Source organism: Octopus sinensis, linkage group LG16 (assembly GCF_006345805.1).
Source record: "Octopus sinensis linkage group LG16, ASM634580v1, whole genome shotgun sequence".
In the NCBI taxonomy this organism is placed as follows: domain Eukaryota; kingdom Metazoa; phylum Mollusca; class Cephalopoda; order Octopoda; family Octopodidae; genus Octopus; species Octopus sinensis.
This window is the reverse complement of record NC_043012.1, coordinates 7,778,230-7,799,990: the sequence shown is the minus strand read 5'-3', so window position 1 is coordinate 7,799,990 and position 21,761 is coordinate 7,778,230. Positions and strand designations below refer to the sequence as shown.

The 21,761-nt window shown below is 38.7% G+C and overlaps 1 protein-coding gene and 1 long non-coding RNA gene across 3 annotated transcripts in view; one reads left to right on the top strand and one right to left on the bottom strand.

Annotated features, from left to right (window-relative positions):
• The first annotated feature begins 421 nt into the window (after positions 1 to 421).
• On the top strand, positions 422 to 20,247 carry LOC118766489. Its single transcript, XR_005002427.1, has 3 exons — positions 422 to 532; positions 8,166 to 8,169; positions 20,210 to 20,247. It is a non-coding gene; the product is annotated as an uncharacterized LOC118766489 (long non-coding RNA).
• The window catches only part of LOC115220371 (DET1 homolog), a 174,078-nt gene continuing 153,684 nt past the window's right edge, over positions 1,368 to 21,761 (bottom strand). For both annotated transcript variants that reach the window (XM_029790485.2, XM_036509870.1), the window contains one exon: positions 1,368 to 4,201. In XM_029790485.2, coding sequence (XP_029646345.1) covers positions 4,003 to 4,201 — 199 coding nt within the window. In that variant the 3' untranslated portion in view covers positions 1,368 to 4,002. The remainder of the gene's footprint in view (positions 4,202 to 21,761) is intronic.

Sequence of the window (21,761 nt, the reverse complement as noted above, 5' to 3'; positions counted from 1 at the left end):
TCTCACACCTCCAAATATTTTAAGGATGTTTAATGTGTAACAGATATCAAAGCAAGATTACATATGACATACCATAAAAAACATCAAAGACAAACAAACAAACAAACAAACAAACAAACAAACAAATAAAACATTGTGCTTTTACCCCTTCTGTCTGGGGTCGATGGTCACAGGTTTTTGTTCTGCTGTGCTGCTGGTCACACATCTATGTGTGTATGTTCACGCACATGTGTGATATGTCTGTATACTGTTTACATTTGGTCAGCAGGCTGCTCCCCTACCCCACTCATCTCTCTCACTTGCTACAATTCTTACTCCATCCATGAAGACCCTCCTCACACTATCTCTCTCTTACACCCTCTCGCTTTCTCCATTAACCCCTCTGAACATTCACATACAAACACACACTCCACTTTCAATCGTCAAACATATGACGATATGATGCCAAGTTCGGTATAAGTTAACCCTTTAGCATTTAAATTGGCCATATCCAATCAAAATATTCTATATTTTATCTCCAAACAGGCCAGATGTCTCTTACACTTCTATTTTTTTTTTTTCTCTTTTACTTGTTTCAGTCATTTGACTGTGGCCATGCTGGAGGACCGCCTTTAGTCGAGCAAATCGACCCGAGGACTTATTCTTTGTAAGCCCAGTACTTATTCTATCGGTCTCTTTTGCCGAACTAATAAGTGACGGCGACATAAACACACCAGCATCGGTTGTCAAGCAATACTAGGGGGACAAACAAAGACACAAACATACACACACACACATATATATATATATATACATATATATACGACGGGCTTCTTTCAGTTTCCGTCTACCAAATCCACTCACAAGGCTTTGGTCAGCCCGAGGCTATAGTAGAAGACACTTGCCCAAGATGCCACGCAGTGGGACTGAACCCAGAACCATGTGGTTGGTAAGCAAGCTACTTACCACACAGCCACTCCTACGCCTACTTATCCCAAAATATTATTTTAAAAATCTTGTTGCTGAAATCTCAAAGCTACAAGGTAATGCATGACAAATTCATATCAATGTGAATAAATAAGCATTACATTTGATAGAGTGGAGGCGCAATGGCCCAGTGGTTAGGGCAGTGGACTCGCGGTCGTAGGATCGCAGTTTCGATTCCCAGACCGGGCATTGTGAGTGTTTATTGAGTGAAAACACCTAAAGCTTCATGAGGCTCTGGCAGGGGGTGGTTATGAACCCTGCTGTACTCTTTCATCACAACTTTCTCTCACTCTTTCTTCCTGTTTCTGTTGTATTTGTATTTCAAAAGGCCAGCCTTGTCACACTCTGTGTCATGCTGAAACTCCCCGAGAACTACGTTAAGGGTACACGTGTCTGTGGAGTGCTCAGCCACTTGCACATTAATAAATGAGCTGTGATGTCACTGGTGCCAAGCTGTATCGGACTTTGCCTTTCCCTTGGATAACATCGTGCCTCAGAGGGTAACTTTCTAGGTGCAATCCCATAATCATTCACGACCAAAGGGGGTCACAACATTTGACAGAGAAATCTGAATGCTAAAAGATTAAGGATTCTCTTACGACTAGGAGTTCAAGCATTTTTGATACTAGGCTTCAGACCATGTAAGTGGGTGGTTGAGTGGTTAGAATATTCAGCTCACAATCACGAGCTTGTGAGTTCGATTCCTGGCAGTGTGTTGTGCCTTTGGGTAAGATGCTTTATTCCACATTGCTCTGGTCCACTCTAGCTGGCAAAAACAAGTAGTACCTGTAATTCAAAGGGCCAACCTTGTCACATTCTGTATCACGCTGAATTTCCCTGAGAACTATGTCAAGAGTTTGCATGTCTGTGGAGTGCTCAGCCACTTGCATGTTAATTTCACGAGCAGGCTGTTCCCTTGTTCAGATTAACTGGAACACTAACTGTCATGACTGACAAAGTGCCAGGCAACCTGCCCCCCTGTTTGTGCTCTTTTTTTTACCCTCCACCCTGTCATAAGTCAACCACGATTTCGTAGTCTTGTATTTTCCATGAATAATATTTTCAGAGTCTTCTGTGATTGATTAGGATCTGGGAACGAAGGAAAGAAGTCGTGTATTATCAGAACAGATTCTTGATGTGAAATACTCGTGCCAGAATGGGTTTCTGCTAGAGGTACCCAGGGACCAAGTGACGGCTTTGTAAAGCCTGATGATGGATTAAGTCTAAAGGAAGTAGACAAGTGTTCTGTCATTGAGGATGAAGCATTTAGATTAAGAGGTAACCCGGTTTAGAGCAAGTGATTAATTAAACCCAGATTAGCCATGATCTGATAGACCTATGAGATCAACGACATTCCACTTCTGACCATCCAGTCTTTTATTGAGACAGTGAGCTAAGATTGCATTATCTAGTGTATTCTTGCTTTTTAATACAACAAGATATGTGATTTGAGGGTGATTTAGCTGATATTTTTGGTAGGTTGTGTGACCACACAGAGGTTTCCTCATTGACTAATAGCTTTTATATGATGAGCTGAGATAATGACTAATTACTCAGCTCATTAGAAGGTTGGAAGGTGGTGTGTTGCATTCAATACATTTGCTGATTCAGTTATTTCACCCAACTACAATATAGGTAATGGTTTGCACAGAGAAGTTAAAATGGCAGTGGACTAGCATCCAATCCAGGGGAGATAGATAGATAGAGAGAGAGAGTGGTTTTTCATTCATCACACAAACACTGTCGACAAGCGATCTAATGTTGGTTTATGAGCCATAGTAAAAAGACTATAAGAAAGAGCTAAGAGAAATAGCTCAAATAAATGAAAAGTATGAATTTGGGTACATACGTTAAAGGGTGAGATACTAAATGCTATATACAAAATATTCTTGACCGGAAGGTTTTTTGGAAAGCAAAAAAAAAAAAAGAAAAAAAAAGCAGGTAAAAGAAAACCTTAACAAGCTCAGAAACTGCAGGGGAGATAATTATGTGCCAATGAAATATAAGTTTAATGTTTCTTTTTCTCAGTCAAGGGGGACAACTATGGGTGTATTGACCTTATTAATCCTCTTCAGACTAGTATAGTCTACTCAAATGTACTTTGATAAAAGTTTTTACATAAAAAAAAAAAAAAAGTTACAAATAATTTTTAACCAGTATGATTTATATCATCTAAATAAAAACAAAACCAAATGAGCTGGACTAGGAATCAGCTAATAGGAGACTGGAATTACAAAACTGAAATACTGAGGAAGATATTTCAGGTTTTAGCTGCAGTTGTAAAAGAACATGAAAACTGTGTGTGTGTGTGCGTGTGTGCATGTGCAGATGGGTGGGTAATAAGAGGGAATAATAAAAGCATTAAATTTACTGCTTCCAATGGAGGAGGAAGGAAGGAGAGGGAAGAGGAACATGGTTTTGGTGCCACACACACATCTTAAATGGTTGGAGAAAGAGAGAGAACATGGAAAAACTTGAAGGCATACTCTCACACACACACAGATGAAAGGGTAGTTTAGCACTGAAAGCTACTTTCAGTTAAAGTATTAGGACAAGGCTAGATGTTGAGAAAGATATATATCACATTAAGTTAAAATGATTCATTACAAATGGCCACACGTTCCACTCATCATGAGCTTTTCAACATTTGAAAAGCTCATAGCAAGATACATACTGACCTTTAATGAATTATTTGAAATTAAGTTATACATTATTATAACTATGTGTGCATGACATAATATGCATGTAAAGTGCACACCATTTAATATACACACAATATGAGTGTATGTTATTTATTTTGAATATAACAAGTAACTATTGTGTTATGTCCATGTAATGCATGTGTATATGTGTATTGAATAAAATGTCAAAATGTGTTTGTATAAAACCATGTATGGAGAGCTAGAATTAAATTGTCATTAAAGAGAGAAGGATGAAAATGGTGAGAAGTAGAAGAGGAGGACAATGAGGAAGTAATAGATGGAAGACAGTGACAGAATAGAGAGAGAGACAGAGAGGCATGATAGAGGTCGCAACCTAATCAGCTTCGTAGGCTATATGCCGGACGTGAAAATTGACCACATATTCAGCATTTGTTCTTTGGATACTAATGGCAAATGGCTCATAAGGATGAAAGGTGAAAGCAACCAGACGGCGGGCAGTGGGTGGCGGGTTGCGGCCTTGGAGTCCAGCATAGATCTTGAATTTCAGAAGTCCAGAGTCTCGGGCGTAGAACCTGTTTGGAGAAGGAAATTAGAATAAGACAAATGTAAACGAAGTAAATACACACACAAATAATTTTCCAGAAATTTAAAAAAAAAAAAAAAAAAAAAAAACCCCAAAAACCCAACCATTGTTAACCATTCTCTGTTTTTGTAAAGAAGACTCCATCTTTAGGGTACCAATATTAGCATTATCTATAAGATAGCGAGCTGGCAGAATCATTAGCATGCCAAGGAAAATACTTAGTGACATTTCGTGTGTCTTCATGTTCTGAGTTCAAATTCCATTGAGGCTGACCTGGCCTTTTATTCTTTGTGGGTCAATAAAATAAGGACCAGTCAAACATTGGGGTGTCGATGTAATTGACTTAACTCCTACCCCACCAAATTGCTGGCATTGTACTAAAATCTGAAACCAATCTTTCTTCTTTCACTTGTTTCAGTCATTTGACTGCGGCCATGCTGGAGCACCGCCTTTAGTCGAGCAAGTCGACCCCGGGACTTATTCTTTGTAAGCCCAGTACTTATTCTATCGGTCTCTTTTTGCCGAACCGCTAATTGACGGGGACGTAAACACACCAGCATTGGTTGTCAAGCAATGCTAGGGGGACAAACACAGACACACAAACACACACGCATACATATACATATATACGACGGGCTTCTTTCGGTTTCCGTCTACCAAATCCACTTACAAGGCATTGGTCGGCCCGGGGCTATAGCAGAAGACACTTGCCCAAGATGCCACGCAGTGGGACTGAACCTGGAAACATGTCGTTGGTTAGCAAGCTACTTACCACACAGCCACTCCTGCGCCAATATCAGCAGCATTTGCAAAGGATTTTGACTTTATTTCAAATCAATTTTTTACCCCCCATAAAGGAGCTGATAAATGGTATTTATTTATATTCTGCCATTTGGAACAGATACCCTACAATCCAGGCTGCCAACCACTGTAATATGTCATCTTAGATTGAAGTAATCCATTCATTCAGCTGTGATGGCAACAAATTCAATAATTTGACATTTAAGATATTTCACTCGAGTAGAAGTGTGTGTGTGTGTGTGTGTGTGTATATATACACACACATATATTCATACATATACACACCCAGAAACATGCTAATAGCTTAGGAGTGAAATTTAGGATTTCTCTGTGAATCAATTTTGATAAAACTTTTCCCAGCTGGTTTGCACACTATGGCAACACTGGTTCTAAAAAGATACATTTGCGATGCACAAGTAAACTCGGGATAAACCAATAAGGGGTTAATACATGATAAGCTTCCATACTGTTTCTGCGTTCAAATTTAATTCTAAGTGCATTGGTTAACCCAAAGCTATAGTAGAAGACACTAGTTCCAAGTGTCACACAGCAGAATTGAAGCCAAACCATGGGGTTGTTATGAAGTGAACCAGTCACTTCATGTGACATAGTATATTATATTGGGACCATTTGGATGTGGACCACAATTAGTGATTTAACAAATTATTTAGAGCGCATGGTAAATTTGTGGATCATTATGTAATAAGTGTGATCATGGTTACACAACAACAACAAAAATCGTTTGTTTCAATACCAAGTTCAGAAATCTGGGTGAAGTGGGGGAAGAGATTGACCTCAATACATGACTGGTTTGTGTTTTCTCAAGCAATGGAACAAGGAAGGTAGATTTCTCCCTCAGGAATTAACACATTAGAATGTAACAAAGTGACATAACTTGATACATAAAAAGCAGGTATGTCACGTCAGTAATTACTTGGGGTAGGCAATTGGTGATGTTTATGTAGTAAAACACACACACACAAAAAAAGCAAAACACAGGTGCACAACTGAGTTGGAGGCAGATTTACCTCTGCCTTTATAGTATGCAAAAAAAATGTTGTAGGAATGTACACAGCATGTGTACTACAGCAATACTATGTGAAGCTTTAATACTGAGATTGAAAGGCAGGGGCGAATTATGCCTACTTAATCTACAAAAAGATAAAATATTTTGTATTTTATGCATAGTAATCAGAGTAATCTTTATAATTTTATTGAATTTGGTGCATATTTTGCCATAAAAGGAAAATGTTACTATCGATCTAGTTTATTCAGGGTAGGCACTGACTACCTTGCCTACCCAGGTGGCACATCTAAGGTATTTATATGTTGCTCTCTACCATCTCTGAAAGCTCCCTCCTCCACCAACTTTATCATGCGTTAACATTAACAGACGGTCACATGCTTTGAGGGGACAGGTTATGGTTGACTAAACCAGTTCCTTTCACTGGTCCTTATTTTATCGACATCCCCCCATGGCAGGTAGAAAAGCAAAGATTGATACCAGTAAGATTTGATCTTGGACTGTAAAGAAAGTTAACCAAATACGACAAGGCATTTTTGACCACAGTCCACCAATTCCTCCATTAACCACCCTATTGATGATTTCATAGTTAGTGAAGAAGTCTTGATAAGGTTACTGATGACGATGACAATGGTAAGAAGAGTGAAGAAGCAGGTAACTGGATGAAAATTCAAAGAGAAGCAGAGGATATGAGGTGGTGGTGGTCATATAAAAGCAAGACAAGAAAGATGGTAGTGGTAGAAGGGTTAACGAGGCTGACAACAGTAGAGCTGATTGGATGTACGCTGAGATTAGGGAAATGATATTTTATTACAATGGCTTATTATTATTATATTAAGAAATCAATAACAAGTTCAAATAACAACAGCAGAGACAATGATGACGACGATGATGACGATGACGGTGGTGGTAGAAGGAATAATAGTGATAATGATTGCGATAATAATGGCGGTGACAGAGATGCTGACAATGATGATGATGATGATGATGATGGCAGCTATGAAAATCAAGCACAAACAGTGATGTGTATGGATGTGGTTTATAATGTATGAATGTGTGTGTGTGTGTTTATACACATACACACACGTGTGTGTGTGTGTGTGTGTGTGTGTGTGTGTGTGTGTGTGTGTGTGTGTGTGTGTATAAGTGTACGGATGTATGGTCATGTGAATGCTGGCTGTCCGTTCATCCATTTGCCCATCTGTCTGTCAGACAAAACATTATCGCGTGCTGTGTGTGGGACACTCCTGCATTAGATAATGCAGTTCTCTGTACAAGCCAGGAAGATGATGGTTGTAATGCTTTTGGTCAGGACTGGCCTGGGGCTACGCAACAACATAATAGAGGCTGGTGGTGGTGGTGGTAGAAGTGACAAGGAAAGGAAATGTATTGAAATTTCATTTTTATAGACAAACCTTTTTCAGTAGTGGAGGAACAAGAGGCCAAGTCAGCTCTGAAGTGATTTGAACTTGAATCAGATTGAGGCATAACAAAATACTATATTGTGTTCACTATTCAACTAGTTTCACTCCTAGAATTCCAGTTAGTCATTACAGAGATGCAAGGTCACAAAATTTGTGAACAATACAATATATTAACCCTTCAAGCATTCAAATTATTCTGTCAAATGTAGTACTTGTTCGTTTGCATTGTTTTAAATTAATTGTGCATTGTCTTGTTGCTTAGAGATTTCAATGATGTGATTATTTTAGAATGAACATTGTAGGTTAGGCATGAAAAGCCAGATCTGGCTGGTTTCAACATAAAGCGAACTGGCAGAATCGTTAGCACGCCGGGCGAAATGCGTAGCCGTATTTCGTCTGCCGTTACGTTCTGAGTTCAAATTCCGCCGAGGTCGACTTTGCCTTTCATCCTTCCGGGGTCGATAAATTAAGTGCCAGTTACGCACTGGGGTCGATGCAATCGACTTAATCCGTTTGTCTGTCCTTGTTTGTCCCCTCTGTGTTTAGCCCCTTGTGGGTAGTAAAGAAATAGGTTTCCACATAAAGCAGGTAGAATATATGGACTGAATACGGTCAGTTTAAATGCTAAAGAGTTAAAGTGTTAACATTTGACCAGTATATAATGTTATCAAGCTTGGAAGGATGGATGATGAAGTTGACCTGAGCTGGGTTTGAACTCAGAACATAGAAGAGCTAAAACAAATAAGGCATTTCTTCAACTAGAGACCCCTATCCTCAAAATTTGTGGTCATGTAAGCAAACTTCATCACAAATATTATCATCATCATCATTAAGGCAGTGAACAAGCAGAATAAATGTATAGAAGCATTTTGTCCAACTTTATGTACTGAGTTCAAATTCCACCAATGTCAACTTTACCATTTATCCTTTGGGGGGGGGTCAATAAATAAGTACCAGTTGAGCACTGGGGTTGATGTAATCAATTTATCCCCCCTGCCACAAAACATCAGGCCTTGTGCCTATATTAGGATTATTATTATTATTTATAAGTTGAAATTCCACCAAGGTTGACTTCACCTTTTAGGGTCAATAAAATAAGTGCCACTTAAGCACTGGGGTCAATGTAACAGATTTACCCACTTACCCCAAAATTGCTGGCCTTGCACCAACATTTGAAACCTATTATTATTATTATTAGCTGGCAAGTCAGACAAAATGCTTAGCAGCATTTCTTCTGATTAGGTTTTGAATTCAAATCCCACTGGATGTGTGTGTGTGTGTGCGTGCCTCCTTGTCTGTACATTGTGTGACAATTGTAAATGAGAGGGTACTATCATACAAGCAGCGCCCTCTGGTTCAAATCTTCCATGTAAACATGTTCAGCCATGGGGAAATATTACCTTGCTTGGAAATGGGTGAGAGTTGGTAACACGAAGGGTATCTGGCTGGAGAATTCGGCCTCAACAAATTCCCTCCAACACATACAAACATGAAAAAGTGGACGTTAAAATGATGAAACGCATATACAAACACATTTGTGTGTGTGTGTAGACAGGTATCAGGTAAGAAGGTAACATACAAACAGTAGCAAGAGACGTTTGGACAGTGTTAGGTGAGTGTCACACATATTGTATCATAATAGGTAAGGTTGATTGATAGGTTGTCAAGTCTCAAATAAATTAATGTGATAAGGTGGGTGGGGTAGGTTAAAAGGGATGGTGTATGACAGAAAGAGAAAGGGGGAGCGAGAAAGAAAGGCAGACTTTACCTGTCAATCTATGTGAAGTATAAAATATATGGGTAAGAGAGAAAGGGAACTATGTTCTATAAGTAGGTATATATATATATATATATATATATATATATATATATGCGTGCATGTGTGAAGACACTATTAAAGTATCACATGCACATACTTAACAGGATATCAATTTTCTCATAAAAATACATACATATATATAGTTCAAATTGACAGAAAACAAAAGATGAAGACAGGTCAGAGAACAGCAAGCAGGTGTATTAGTTTGACACTCGGGAAGAATAGAAATGTCTATGACTGTTTTGAGCCTATACTTTACTATAGAAAGGAATGAGAGGAAAAAATGTATAGGGATTAAATGTTCAACATGATGAAATGACCTGATATATATATATATATGACAGATTTTGTGCACGCGCATGTGCACATATGTTCCTTATGAATTCGAAAACTGAGCTGCCTATTTTGATGTATGAGGTTTCAAATGATTAGGTAATCGTTTGGCTACCAAGTAAAGTATGTTTTTTTTTTGCACAACAACTCTTTTTTACAACAAAAATAACCTTGAAAATGAGGTCAGGTTGCACAATTTTGAGGTCTTTAGTTAAGTGAAGTAACTCTGCCTGAACAATTTTTATGTCTTAGATAGAGCATGAGAAAATGTTTAAAATACATGGAGTTTTACCAGGGAATGAAACTTCTAAGATATACCATCAACTTTATTAGTATTATTTGGTAGATAATCTTTTAATGTGAAGTATGTTTGTTTGTTTGCTTTATTTAGCCCAGAGTTGCCTCTGATGTAACAGACCCATTGCATAGCTTTTTTTTTTGTTCCTGAAATACTGTAAATTTTGGCTGTCTTTATGTTCTGAGTTCAAATACTGCTGAGGTCGTCTTTGACTTTCATCCTTTTGGGGTCAATAAAATAAGTACTAGTTGAACAATGGGGTTGATCTGATTGACTTAGCCCCCTTACCCAAAATTGCTGGCCCTGTGCCAAAATTTGAAACTAATAAAATATATGAAAATCTAAACAAATTTGGAAACCAAAACAACGTATGTAATAAAAACAATTTATTTTCTTACTGAAATTTCAATCAAAAGCTCCTTTTCAAAGAGAAGTAGAGCTCAGTAGCATATGTAGAAGGAGATTCAGACATCTTTACCATTCATATTGAAGCCTGGCAGTCAAACACAACAGTTCAAAAGATATGCTACTAACCAGGTAGATGGTCAGAGTATCTCTTTACTATCTTCTGTTGAAGTTGAGTGCTTTAGTAATGGAGACAGAGGAAGTTTACAGTTGATTTTGTCCTCTGACTGATTGGCAGGAACTTTCTCACTGCTTGCTATTACAGCCACAGCCACTCTAACTTTGATCCAGTTCACTCTGCCTCCGGGCTTTAACGTGTGTGGAGATCTACTTCATATATCACTCAGTTGTAAATATAAAAGCTACCCTTTCTTCTCTTTGAAAAGGATCTTTTCATCAAAAATACACAAAACAAACAAAAGTATATCAAACAAATTATTTTGATGGTGAAGACAAAGTAGTTTGGTTTCATCATCATCATCATCATCACCACCACCATCATCATTTTTAAAGTTCCTTTTTTCATGCTTCAAGTAGTTGTAGTAGTAGTAGTAGTAATAATAATAATAATAATAATAATAATAATAATAATAATAATAATAATAATAATAATAATCCATTCTACTCTTATGAATGCAGAAAACCAAGTTTAGCAACAGAAAGGGCAACCAGACTTAGAACTATGTCTCAAGAAGTCTTGTGCTATTAGTACTGGAAAAGTAGGCATAAAAACAATGATGATGATGATGATGATGATTGTCATCAGCCCTTATAAAACAGTTTTATCATATTTCTTTGTCTTGTTTAGGTGAAAACAACTTCTCAATGGAAGAGTATTGGCAATAAATGAGATAGAGAAACTGTAGAAGCCAGCATACAGCAGAATTAAAAGTGATTTTGCTGTACATGTGAACATATCAATGTTTCAGTGCAGAGGAAAATGAGATGATTGAAGGGACGAGGAGAGAATGGGGCGAGGGAGAATGAGGATGAGAAAGAGGAGGAGAATGAGGAGAATGAAGAGGATTAGGAGGAGGATGAGGTGGAAGTGGATGTGGTGGAAGAGGATGAGATGGAAGTGGATGTGGTGGAAGAGGATGAAGTGGAAGAGGATGAGGTGGAAGAGGATAAGGTGGAAGTGGATGCGGTGGAAGAGGATGAGGTGGAAGAGGATGTGGTGGAAGAGGATGCAGTGGAAGAGGATGAGGTGGAAGATGATGCGGCGGAAGATGATGCGGCGGAAGAGGATGTGGTGGAAGAGGATGCGGCGGTAGATGATGCAGTGGAAGAGGATGCAGGGGAAGGGGATGAGGTGGAAGTGGATGCGGTGGAAGCGGATGCGGTGGAAGAGGAGGAATATGAGGAGTAGGAAAAGAGGAAGAGGAGACCACCACTACCACTCCATGTTCAGTCCATACATCTTCCATCTTACAATTAAGATTCACCACTATAACCGCCACAAGCTGCCCTTAAACAAAAAACGCCACTATCAGATGCTCACAGTTCGTAACCAAAGACACATGGTGGGCCTTCCACAGCAAACATTGATGTGGCAGTAGAGTAGAAGTGGTGGCGTGGTGGTTGGCTGGGGGGAGCTTCACCATTAACAACTGCTCCAACCATTATACAAACAATATAGGTTGAAACACACACGCACACACACAAACAACCATCCTTATAAACACATAAGGAGATGTATAGCCATACGTGCACTCACATGCACAGCCCCACAAATGCATAGCTATACATGCATACAAACACATGCACAAACTTACTTTTAAAGCGCATACGCAAGGCCATATAAAACACACCACATGGTCAAGTACCCCTCCAACACACACACGCGCATACAGATGCGTGCGTGCGCGTGGCAGAGTGCCAAGGCACCATGCTGTACACACTGTCATCAGATAAAAATAAAAATACATTATCCTAACAAACGGTGAAAAATAATGAGGCGAAAGAGGTGGAGCCAGAGGAGAGAAACAATGGTGGTCGGAGGGTGGCTTTAATAAATCATGAGGGGGTGGGGGTGGAAACAGTGTAGATTGAGAAAGAAAGATAGAGATAAGAGTATGTTTATGAGAGAGAGAGAGAGAGAGATAATAAATGAAGGGCACTGAAAGACAGATACATACATACATATAGCGCATATGTGTATATTAAACACATACATACATACATAAATAGCCAATCTTTCTACACATGCATTGCAATCACAATTACGTATATGTATATATGAATATATATACATACACACACACATATTCTTCTTACACACATATACACACACACATTCTTCTTACATACATACATATATATATATATATATATATATATATACACACTTCTTACATACACACACATTTTTCTTACATATATCTTTACACACACACACACGCACATTCTCACACACAATATACATGTATGTATGTATATGTGTGTGCATGCATGTACATGCACATATATATGTATATCTATCTATCTATCTATCTATCTATCTATATATATATATATGTACACACACACAAAAGTACGTGTGTGTGTGTGTGTGTGCGCATGTGTGTAAAGAAATAATACCTGTATGTATATATGCAGACCCTATCTAAACACGAACACACACATGCATGCATAGACACACACACACCAAACACACAGAGTAACAAGGAATGATTAAAAGAAGAATGGGAAGAGGAACACTGTGTGAAGATGGGGTGGGGTGGAAAGAATAGCAGAACAGCCAGATAAGAGACAGTGTGCTGGGGGTGGGGTGGAGGAAGGGGGTAGTTGTAAAGATGATGATGGGGTGATGTTGGTGATGGTATATGTATGGCAGGTGACAGTGGTGTTAATGAGAAGGTGGTGGTGGTGGTGTGTGTGTGAGATGGGTGGTTATGGTTTAGTCCCAGGTCAGTCATGATTGAGCAGACTTATGACTAAACACATTCCAACTGTAAGCATCTCATCTTTTATGTATATATTAGAACTACATTGGCCAAGTAGTCCTTCCTTTTTCTTAAGCAGGAGAGGAGTGTGATTGGAGGTGTGGGTGTGTGTGTCCTGGTTGCTATTTCTAGCAGGTCAAAAGATCACATTGATCAGTGGTCCTCAACCACATTTCACCTATGGATTCCTTTGCTTCTTATATTACTTGGCTGTCCCCTGCCCCCATAACCATTCAATGTCTAAAAAATCCTATTTCATTTTTAATGATATTCTTAAGAATTGCATAAAAAAAAATTGTAAAGTATATTGTACAAGTATAATCGGTTTATTTCACATAATTTTTAACAAAATCTAAGGGACTTGCAAGGGTCAAATGGACCCTGATTGAAACCCACTGATGTAGATGGTCTCTGTTGGTTTGAGATGCTCCATTCTGAAGAAAAAGGGGCGGAAGTGGTGAGTCTAAAGCAGTGATTCTCAACCAGGGTTCATATGACCCTTGAAGGTTCATATAAGATTTTTGGGGTCATCATAACAAAATACTAAATTGGGGATCCTGAAAAAAATTTGCTTTAGATGTATGTAATTGGTATTTATTGCAAGAAAAAACTAGGTTTCTTTCTCTAACATTTTACATATTTCAACCAACACAAAGTTAACGTGTGAAAAAAAAAAATGCAATTTTGAAAGAAGTTTCTACAAAACTAGTTTTTAAACGTGTGTATGTGTACGAAAGTATGATGTGTGGATAAGAAAATGAGGATATGAGAATGAATGAGCTTAAAATATATGCACACACACTTGTATGGGTGAGTGTGTACGCTTTCATTTAAAGTTGCCATTTACAACTTCTCCCCCCCAAACAGCAATTTATCTTGTGACAACCTCATCATGTATAACCCCACCACCGCTCCTTCATCTGACCAATCATACAATAGCATGTGTTCACAAACAACTGGCTGCAGGAAACTAACTACCAACCAATCAATGATATTTTTAGCCATTACAATGGTTGTGTCTGATGGCATGCACGCTGGGCTAACAAGACAGAGTTACCCCTTCCACACACAAACATAACCCCACCACCACCACCACCACCACAACACACTGCTTCCTTAGTTTCTTGATCAATTTAATAACAACCCCCATCTCACCACCACTGCCACATCATGAGACCCCACCCTTAACCACACATTACCATATACTCCCCACTACCTGCCACCAATCAGCACCTACACTAAATCTTTCAGCCCTTCATTATCACACAACATTGCCCTGTCCTACCTTACAGGTCCTAACCTACATTACAGAATCCTTTCTCTGGCACACCCTCATATCTCCCTCTTACCCTGTAACCCACAGATACCTAGCCCCTACACTCTACAGTGAACTGGTACTCCATTGGTTATGACAACAAGGGTTCCAGCTGATCCAATCAATGGAACAACTTGCTCATGGAATTAATGAGCAAGTGGCTGAGTACACCACAGATATGCATATCCGTAACATAGTTCTGAGAGGGAATTTGTGTGACACAGAAAACGACAAGTTTGAACCTCTGAATTATAGTTACAGCTCAGTTTTACCAGCTGAGTGGACTGGAGCAACATGAAATAAAGTGTCTTGCTCAATGACACAACATGGTACCAGATATTGAACTCATTACCTTATGACCATGAGCCCAACCACTCACCACAAAGCCACATGCCTTCACCACATTATACAATGGAAGCACAATAACTCACGTGAATATATTAGGGTGTTCGGAAAGTAATTGTGTTTTACCAGAAAGGATATAAAAACAATTGTAAACTACGTTTATTTGAATAGTTTTAATCAAATATGTAATTACTATTGTTTTTAATTACTACAGCCTAATGGGAAAGTAACTTTTTTATGCCACTTTCATAGAAACCTATTCCTATTCCTGAAAAAAATGTCTGAAAGACTGTTTTTAACTTCCTCTTTGTTTCTGAAGGTTTTGCCTCTTATAAAATGTTCTAGTAATTAGAACAGATGGAAGTCTGCAGGTGCTACATCAGGTGAGTATTGAGGATGTGGAAGAACTTCTCCTCCTAATGATCTTATTTTTTCTTGGGGTTGTTTTGAAGAGTATGGCCATGCATTGTCATGTTGGAGAGTAACACTTTTTTTGTTTACCAAAGCTGGCCACTTTCGACATAATTTCTCATTCATACAATCAAAGTGTTGGCAATAGACATCTGCACTGATGGTCCTTTCCTGTTCCAAAAGCTCATAATGGCCGATACCTTTCATGTTCCATCAAACACAGAAAGATTTTTGTGGATAGAGTTCTGGTTTTGTTATTGACACTGACCTCTCATTACGTAATAATGATTGTCTTTTTGTTTTCTATTGTGGTGCAAAACCCATTTTCCATCACCTGTAAGAATCCACTGCAGAAATGACAGGTTGCTATTCTTGGTTAGAAGACTGCCATAGCTGGTGGAACATTGTGATCGGTTCTCAAGCGTAAGCTCATGTGGAATCCAAATTCTCTCTTTGCATGTTTTCCCAATTTGTATGAGATGTTAATGGATAGCTGAACAGGACACATTAAATTTTTGCATTAAATCTCTGGCGCTTTGACATGGATCTGATACAATAGTGTTACGAACCACCTGCCGTCGCTCAAACAGGTGATTTTGGTGATTTCGTAACAATAGTTTCATTCAAAAGGTTGTCATTCAGAGTGGGTTGCCTTCCAGAGCGAGACTTGTCAGATCTATATCACAACCACTATCTTTAAAGCACAACTGACATATCATATATGAGCTCTCACTACATCTGGATACACTTCACAAATGCTTTCAATTGCTTCTGAAGCAGTACTTTTCTTTCGAAGCTCATACAGCAAGCAATGGCGAATATGATGTTTCGTAAAGTTCTTATCCCATGAGGTTAATTACTGAAATAACTATGAATGACACTCTGCTGGGTAGAAGAGATGATATACTATTTCTAGACAGTTTCTGCCATTCAACCTTGGCTCTGATGTGATTGGTTGATTCATATTTCATAGTTGTGAAAAAAAACAATCACTTTCCAAACACCTTAACAGCTATTGAATGAACATCCTGTAAGTCTTGAAATATAATTCACCCTGCATTTAGGGCACTGCCCTTAATTCTACAATGCTCCAGTTCACTCCATGTGTCTTAACATTCCAACAAACCAATGAATGGCCTATGTGATCATTTGATGCATTAGATATAACAGCCATTTCTCTTCTACATTGTATCTTATACACAAGGAAACTTTGGATAATGATGTTCTAGTCACCACAATAGAGGAAGGTCAAGGATAGAAGGCTTCTGACATCCAGTTCATTCATTCAAGACTAACCTAGGGCTAAGCAATAACAAATACAGATAGCTCATAGAAAGACTATCACCATGGCACAAACCCATCTCTTAAGTTACACAACCCACAGGAAGAATTAAACTTAAGAATGTAAACAAAAGAAATATTTGCCATTGTTTCTTGTATAGGTGCAGCATGGCTCACTTTGTAACCATATGGTTTTGGGTTCAATTCCACTGCATGGGATCTTGGGTAAGTGTCTTCTACTACAGCCCCAAACCAATAAATGAGTGTAAATTTATGAGTGAATCTAGCAAACAGAAATTGTTAGGGAGCCCATAGTGTGTTTGTGTGTGTGTGTGTTTGTATGTGTGTGTAAAAATGCAGAACCAGCCAGCATCATCATCACCACATTCTCTGCTGTCAATGATATCCCCAACACCATAGCAACAGAGAATTAACAGTAAAAAATGAAGGACAATAGATATACAATATATATATATATATATATATATATATATATATGATGATGATGATATATATAGGTGCAGCCATGGTTATGTGGTAAAATGTTTGCTTCCCAACCGCATGGTCCTGGGTTCAATTCCACTGCAAGGCACCTTGTGCAGGTGTCTTCCTGCAACAGCCCCAGGCCGATCAAAGCCATGTAAATGGATTTGGTAGACAGAAATTGAAAGAAGCCCGTCATGTATATGTGTGTGTCTCCATTCTTGCCTTGGCTGGAAATGAATGCCACTGGTACGTGGTGTCCTTGTCCAGGACAACATGTCTGGTTATGGGATAGCAACAGGAAGGGCATTTGGCCATAAAAATGATAATGATGATACCTGTTTGTGTGCACGTGTGTGTGCGTGTGTCTTTGTCTCTTCCTTTGACAATTAGTGTTGGTTTGTTTATATTCCTGTAACTTAATGGGTTCAGCAAAAGAGACCGATGAAATGAATACCAGACTTGAAAATAAGTACTGGGGGCGATTTGTTCAACTAAAACATTTTAAGATGATGCTCTAGCATGATGATGATGATGATGATGATGAGGATGATGATGAGGATGATATTGTGTGTGGTTCATTATCAACATCATTGCCCAAGGTACCACACAGCCGGACTGAAACCATGTGGTTGGAAACCAAACTTCTTAACCACACAGCCACACCCGGGTCAACATCAGGCACTCACATACACGTGTGGGGTCTGTATGTCTATGTGTGTGCAAGCATATGTGCACCTGTGTGTTTGTTTACATTTTATGATGGTCGTTATGAGCAGTGGTGGTGTTCTCACTTTCCCTGTCAACAACTTGTTCACTCACTTCATGCCTTCCTAAGTATGAGAAATAAAAGATCCCTTTGTCGAAAAAAAACAAGTAAGGGTTACGAACTTATGTGAATTTGTGGCTGTCATCCTTTACCAACATTGTCAGCACTGCAAGTTCATATCATTCAAACAGAGAAGTGAAGCTAGTCAATTTATAAACAAACTAACCTCTCACTGTACTATGGATGCTTGCCACATCATCATCTGTAATAATGACATGTTTATTTTAAAACCAGCTGAGAAATTTTGAGAATTATGGGTTAGGAGGAAAAAAACGGAGGGTTGTGATGGTGCTATTGTTTCTTGGGGGATTTTAATTAGCTGAGTGAAGTTAACCCCAAATGGGAATTAATTGGAACTGGGTCACAAAAGATTGCATTTATGGAGAATATATCAAGGGACTGCAGTATTGGTGGTAGTAACAGTGGTGGTGGTGACAACAATGTAACTGCACCACCCACTAATCACAAATATGCTCTTTACTATCACTGGCACTACCATTACCACCATCATGACCGCCACCACCACCACCACCATCATGACCGCCATCAATAACATCATCATTGTTAATACCAGTGATCGCTGCCACCACCATCAGCACCAACAACATCACTGGCACTACCAGTCATCATCATCATCATTACCATCACCAACACCATCAAGAAGAACAACTTCACTGTTACAACCAGCCATCATCATCATCATCATCACCACCACATTCTCTGCTGTCAATGCCATCCCCAACACCATAGCAACAGAGAATTAACAGTCAAAAATGAAGGACAATAGATATACAATATATATATATATATATATATATACATTGTATATATATATGTATATATATATTTATTGTATATTAAACATCATTAAAAGTGTATATATGTATGTGTTGCAGTGGATTTTACACACACACACACCACACACACACACACACACACACACACACACAAAGAGTGAAAGAGATTAGCATGACTGAAGGCACATAAGTGTGTGTGTGTGTGTGTATGCGTGTGTCTGTGTGTCCATGTGAGCAATAACATAATGGTTTCTATATCTGAATGCTTTCCACTCAGTGTTATTCCAGAAGGACTAACTTTACTGTTAACACATCACAATACAGAGAACAACTATCTCTCTAGTGACTCACACACACACACACAAGAGCATCTGTATGTATATATTTTCTGTGTGTGAGTGTGTGTGTGTGTGTGTGTGCGTGAATGCTTTGTTTCTTGCTAACTTAGGGCTGCTCACCTACAGGGCAAGTTTGGACACGTGTGAAAAAAAAACACATATTTATGATCACACACACACACACACACTTCATCACTGAAAATATACATGTATATACACCACCCACACAATACATGTATACAGATATTACACACACACACACAACACACACACACACACAGAAATACAATCACGAAGTATGACACACCACATACTAAATATAAAATACACTATACATTCACACTGCTCCTTCCTTCCTTCCTTTCCACCCCACCCCCACAAAGCATTTACCCCTACTCCAACCATATATCTACAAAGCATCAATAGACACACACACACATCTGTACAACATATCCATAATCGCCACCACCATTAACCCACACATACATCATCATTATTGCCACAACTACTACCTTCTCCATGCACACATCATACGCACACAAATCCATAAATCATCATCTCTCTTCTCTCTCTCTCTCTCACACACACACACACACCAATCTCATGACCACCACTGCAAATCCCCTCCTCCCCAACACCACCTGAAGCCCAAGTTACTGAAGTTAATGTAACAACAGAAACTGTTGCATGGCATTACTGGTGTTGTTGTTGGTAACTGTTTGTGTTGTTTGTGATATTTTAAGGAATAAAAAAGGGTCAAACTCAAAACAGATGATTTCCATTTTAAAGAGTGCAATGATGTGTTAAAGAGGTACTGATTGTTCCAACAGTCCTATGCAGCCCCATATGATTAACCATTAACCCTTTCATTACCGTATTCATTTTGTGATGCTCTGAGTTTCTTTCAATTATTTTAAATATAACAAAGAATTTAGTAAAATAACTTAGTTATCATTAAGCTACTGTTAGGACCATAAATCGTGACTAAGGTTTGGTGGAAGAGTTTAATTCAAAACTTATGAAAACAAGACATTTATACTACAGAGCCAGAGCCGGTTTTGGCCGGGTTAGTATCAAAAGGGTTAATGGTTAAAAAAAAAAAACAGGTCCAAATTTTGAATGTTTTATGCTCAAACTGACCAGATCTAGCCTCTTACATCTACCCTACAATGTCGTTCTAAAAATAAACAATCACACCATCAAAATCTTCACTATGAGATAATGCATCGTTAATTCAAAACAATGTGGATAAATGAGCATTACATTTGACAGAGTAATCTGAATACCAAAAGGTTAAAAATGTTCCAGCCTTGCCCATCCTTTCTCCACCACTCACCAGACACAAACTATCTCGGACAACAGAATCCAGAGCACCTTTCCCCGCATTTTGTTTTAACTAAGGTCAAATGTGACATCAAGGAGATTTGAGTACTATATCTAGCATGGAGATTGTCCACAAAGTAGCTCCTCGTTAGTTTTGCGCCATATGTATATTTTATTGTTGCTGTTTGGCAGGTCAGAGTGACCAGCTGAATGTGTTGTCTCATTAATCTCGTTAACAAGGTATTGAGAAACACCATTAATCATAGCTAGTTCAGGTAACAGTTCAGGTGATCAAAGATCATAATTTTTCCAACTATTAATCTCACCTTTCAAGATGTGAACATTTTTCAATATTTACAATCTACACAACATTTTGATCAGCTTAAACTCCAATCATCCCCAGTTGTCTTACTCTTGGACACATAGGTGCGGGGGTGGCTGGGTGGTAAGAAGCTTGCTTCCCAACCACATGGTTCTGGGTTCAGCTCTACTGTGTGGTACCTTGGGCAAGTGTCTTCTACTATAGCCTTAGGCTGACCAAAGCCTTGTGGGTGGATTTGATAGATAGAAACTGAAAGAAGCCTGTCACACACATATATATATATGTGTGTGTGTGTGTATTTCCCCCCCACCTCCATCACCACTTGTCAACTGGTGTTGATGCATTTACATCCACGTAGCTTAGCAGTTCAGTAAAAGAGGCCAATAGAATAAGTACTAAGCTTAAAAAAATATAAGTCCAGGGGTCAATTTGTTTGACTAAAAAACCTTTCAAGGTGGTGCTCCAGCATGGTCACAGTAAAAAAACTGAAACAAAAAAGAATTATATATATATATATATATATATAATATATATATATATTATATATATATATATAAAATCATCATCATAATTATTATTTAATGTCCCATACCTGTATGGGCTGGATAATTTGATAGGATCCGATGAGACATGGGGCTGCATCATGCACTCTCTCTAACGCCAACCATTCTACAGTATTGTTGTTGTCAAAGAGTAGAGACAAGTGCCAATGGCATGATTTATCTAAGGTGGATCTCAACTTGCTAGGAAGTGACCCATACACTTGATTTCATGACATTCTTCTGTGGCACATATGGAATGAGACCTACAGGATCCAGCTATAAAACTCCAATGAACTGCAACTGATCCAGTTATAGTTTTGAGTGGCGCCTTCAATAGCAATGCTACTGAGAGTGCTAAACTCTTGGTAGGGTCACCTTGGGTGGCAATGTTGAAAATGAGGACCAAAGTAAGTGTGACCAACCTTCAAAGACCCCAATGGTGGAACAACTGATCTGAATGGTTGAACCAGTGGTTGAAGAGGGGTATGCCTGATGAACTTGCTACAGAAAGCAT